At 30.4% G+C, this 2,500-nt stretch overlaps 3 protein-coding genes across 3 annotated transcripts in view; 2 read left to right on the forward strand and 1 right to left on the reverse strand.

The window, feature by feature from the left end:
* LOC138862719 (uncharacterized) overlaps positions 1 to 444 on the reverse strand; it is a 2,876-nt gene extending 2,432 nt beyond the window's left edge. Inside the window, exon 1 of the mRNA XM_070125630.1 lies at positions 1 to 444. This exon is cut by the window's left edge and continues 1,802 nt beyond it. Within this exon, the coding sequence (XP_069981731.1) occupies positions 1 to 33 (33 nt within the window). The 5' untranslated portion in view covers positions 34 to 444.
* Positions 1 to 2,500, forward strand: part of LOC113829234 (uncharacterized) — a 20,879-nt gene that overhangs the window by 3,817 nt on the left and 14,562 nt on the right. The window lies entirely within an intron of this gene.
* The window catches only part of LOC138862720 (uncharacterized), a 2,843-nt gene continuing 807 nt past the window's right edge, over positions 465 to 2,500 (forward strand). Inside the window, exon 1 of the mRNA XM_070125631.1 lies at positions 465 to 2,500. This exon is cut by the window's right edge and continues 177 nt beyond it. Coding sequence (XP_069981732.1) covers positions 843 to 2,495 — 1,653 coding nt within the window. The 5' untranslated portion in view covers positions 465 to 842 and the 3' untranslated portion in view covers positions 2,496 to 2,500.

Raw genomic sequence — 2,500 nt, forward strand, 5'->3', positions numbered from 1 at the left:
ATCAACTTTTTTAACATAATCTGATCTATTCATTAAAACAACACCTTGACCTTTGTCTGGTTTGGTAATAATTACATCGGGGTTCTTAGACAAGTCTTTAAGGGTTTTGAAGTCATTAGTTGATAACCCATCTTGAGTAATTTCCTTTTTATAAGTATAAAAAGTGGAAAAGGCCAAATTCTTAATACATGATTTAATGTGATTATTGACATTTGGAAATTTATTTGTTGGTTTGTGAGTGTAAAGTGACCTAAGTAATTTTTCAAAAGATAGAAAAAAATGAGCAAAATTCAATTTTGATGGTGGGATGCCAAATTTTAGGCCATTTGCTAATAATTGTTTAAGTTTTACAGACAAGTTTACACTAGAAAAATTGAAAACAACTTTATCAACATCCAGGGACTTGTTAAAGTTATCATATCCTAAATGGAATAGTTTACGCTCATGTACAAGGATATGATAACTTTAACAAGTCCCTGGATGTTGATAAAGTTGTTTTCAATTTTTCTAGTGTAAACTTGTCTGTAAAACTTAAACAATTATTAGCAAATGGCCTAAAATTTGGCATCCCACCATCAAAATTGAATTTTGCTCATTTTTTTCTATCTTTTGAAAAATTACTTAGGTCACTTTACACTCACAAACCAACAAATAAATTTCCAAATGTCAATAATCACATTAAATCATGTATTAAGAATTTGGCCTTTTCCACTTTTTATACTTATAAAAAGGAAATTACTCAAGATGGGTTATCAACTAATGACTTCAAAACCCTTAAAGACTTGTCTAAGAACCCCGATGTAATTATTACCAAACCAGACAAAGGTCAAGGTGTTGTTTTAATGAATAGATCAGATTATGTTAAAAAAGTTGATGACATTCTTAAAGATAAAACAAAATTCTCCCAAATTCCTGACAAACCTGAATCACTTATTATCAAAAATGAGGATAAGCTTAATTCTTTTCTAAGGAAATTAAAAAAAGAAGAGGTTATTAATGAGTCTACTTACTCTTCCCTCTTTACTTCTGGCTCAAGACCTGGAATTTTATATGGTTTACCCAAAATTCATAAAGCAAACTTACCCGTCAGACCCATCCTTTCAGCATTGGGAACCATTAATTATAATGTTTCAAAATTTTTCATTCCCATTCTAAGACGTCTCACTCTGAATCAATATACCATACAGAACACCTTCACCTTTGTTCAAAAATTAATTGAGATCCCACATGCAAATGATTATGTCCTAGCTAGTTTTGACGTCACTAATTTGTTCACTAATGTCCCTCTAGACGAAACCATAGACATCATTATGAACTCTTTGTTTGAAAAATCTGATAAAGTTTTGGGATTTAATAGAATGTATTTTAAAAAACTTTTGGATATTGCCACAAAGGATATAATGTTTTGGTTTAATGGAACTTTGTACAAACAAATTGAAGGGGTTGCAATGGGAAGCCCTTTAGGACCTACTTTAGCAAACATTTTCATGTGTTATAATGAAAGTAAATGGCTTAAAAATTGCCCTATAGAATTTAAACCCAAACATTATTTCAGATATGTTGATGATACTTTATTGTTATTCAAATCCGAAGATGAAGTTAACAAATTCTTGGAATACCTTAATAATCAACATCCTAACATTAAATTCACTTGTGAAATTGAACAGAATGGACACCTTCCCTTTTTGGATATTGATATTTCTAGGGATATGAATTCTTTTGTCTCCTCAGTCTATAGAAAACCAACTTACACGGGTCTAACAACTAAATTTAATTCTTATATACCTATCAAATATAAGGGGAATTTAATTTCTACGCTGATTTTCAGAGCATTCAAAATTTCCAAGGATTATTTTATCTTCATTAAGGAAATTGACTTTATCACAAATATTCTAAGATTGAACATGTTCCCAATTAATTTTATTGAAAAGAACATAAGGACAACTCTCAATAGACTTTTGGTCCCTGTAGAACCCACATTGACTGTCTCTAAGGATGTAATTTATATGAAACTACCTTATCTTGGAACTATTAGCCACTGTCTAGAAAGAAAATTATCAAATCTAATTAAAACTCACTACTCAACTGTTACTCTTAAAGTAGTATATACAACCTCCCTCTCATTAGGTAACTTATTTAAATTTAAAGATAAAGTACCGAAACCTTTACGCTCTTCAATAGTATATAAATTCACGTGTAGTAGCTGCGATGCTACTTATATTGGGAAGACTTCCCGTAACCTCTTCATGAGAATTGAAGAACATAAAGGTTTCTCATTTAGGAATACTAATTACAAGCTAACTAGACCAAATAAATCTTCAATTAGAAGCCACTGTGAAGCAAAAAACCATTCTTTCTCATCAGAGAATTTTGAAATCCTAGACTCCTCCCCTTTTGACTTTGATCTAATCATTTTAGAAAGTCTATGGATTTGGAAAGAAAAACCAAATTTAAATGAATATTCATCTTCAATAGACATTGAACTTCTTAAATAATAACT

Source organism: Penaeus vannamei, chromosome 9 (assembly GCF_042767895.1).
Source record: "Penaeus vannamei isolate JL-2024 chromosome 9, ASM4276789v1, whole genome shotgun sequence".
NCBI lineage: Eukaryota > Metazoa > Arthropoda > Malacostraca > Decapoda > Penaeidae > Penaeus > Penaeus vannamei.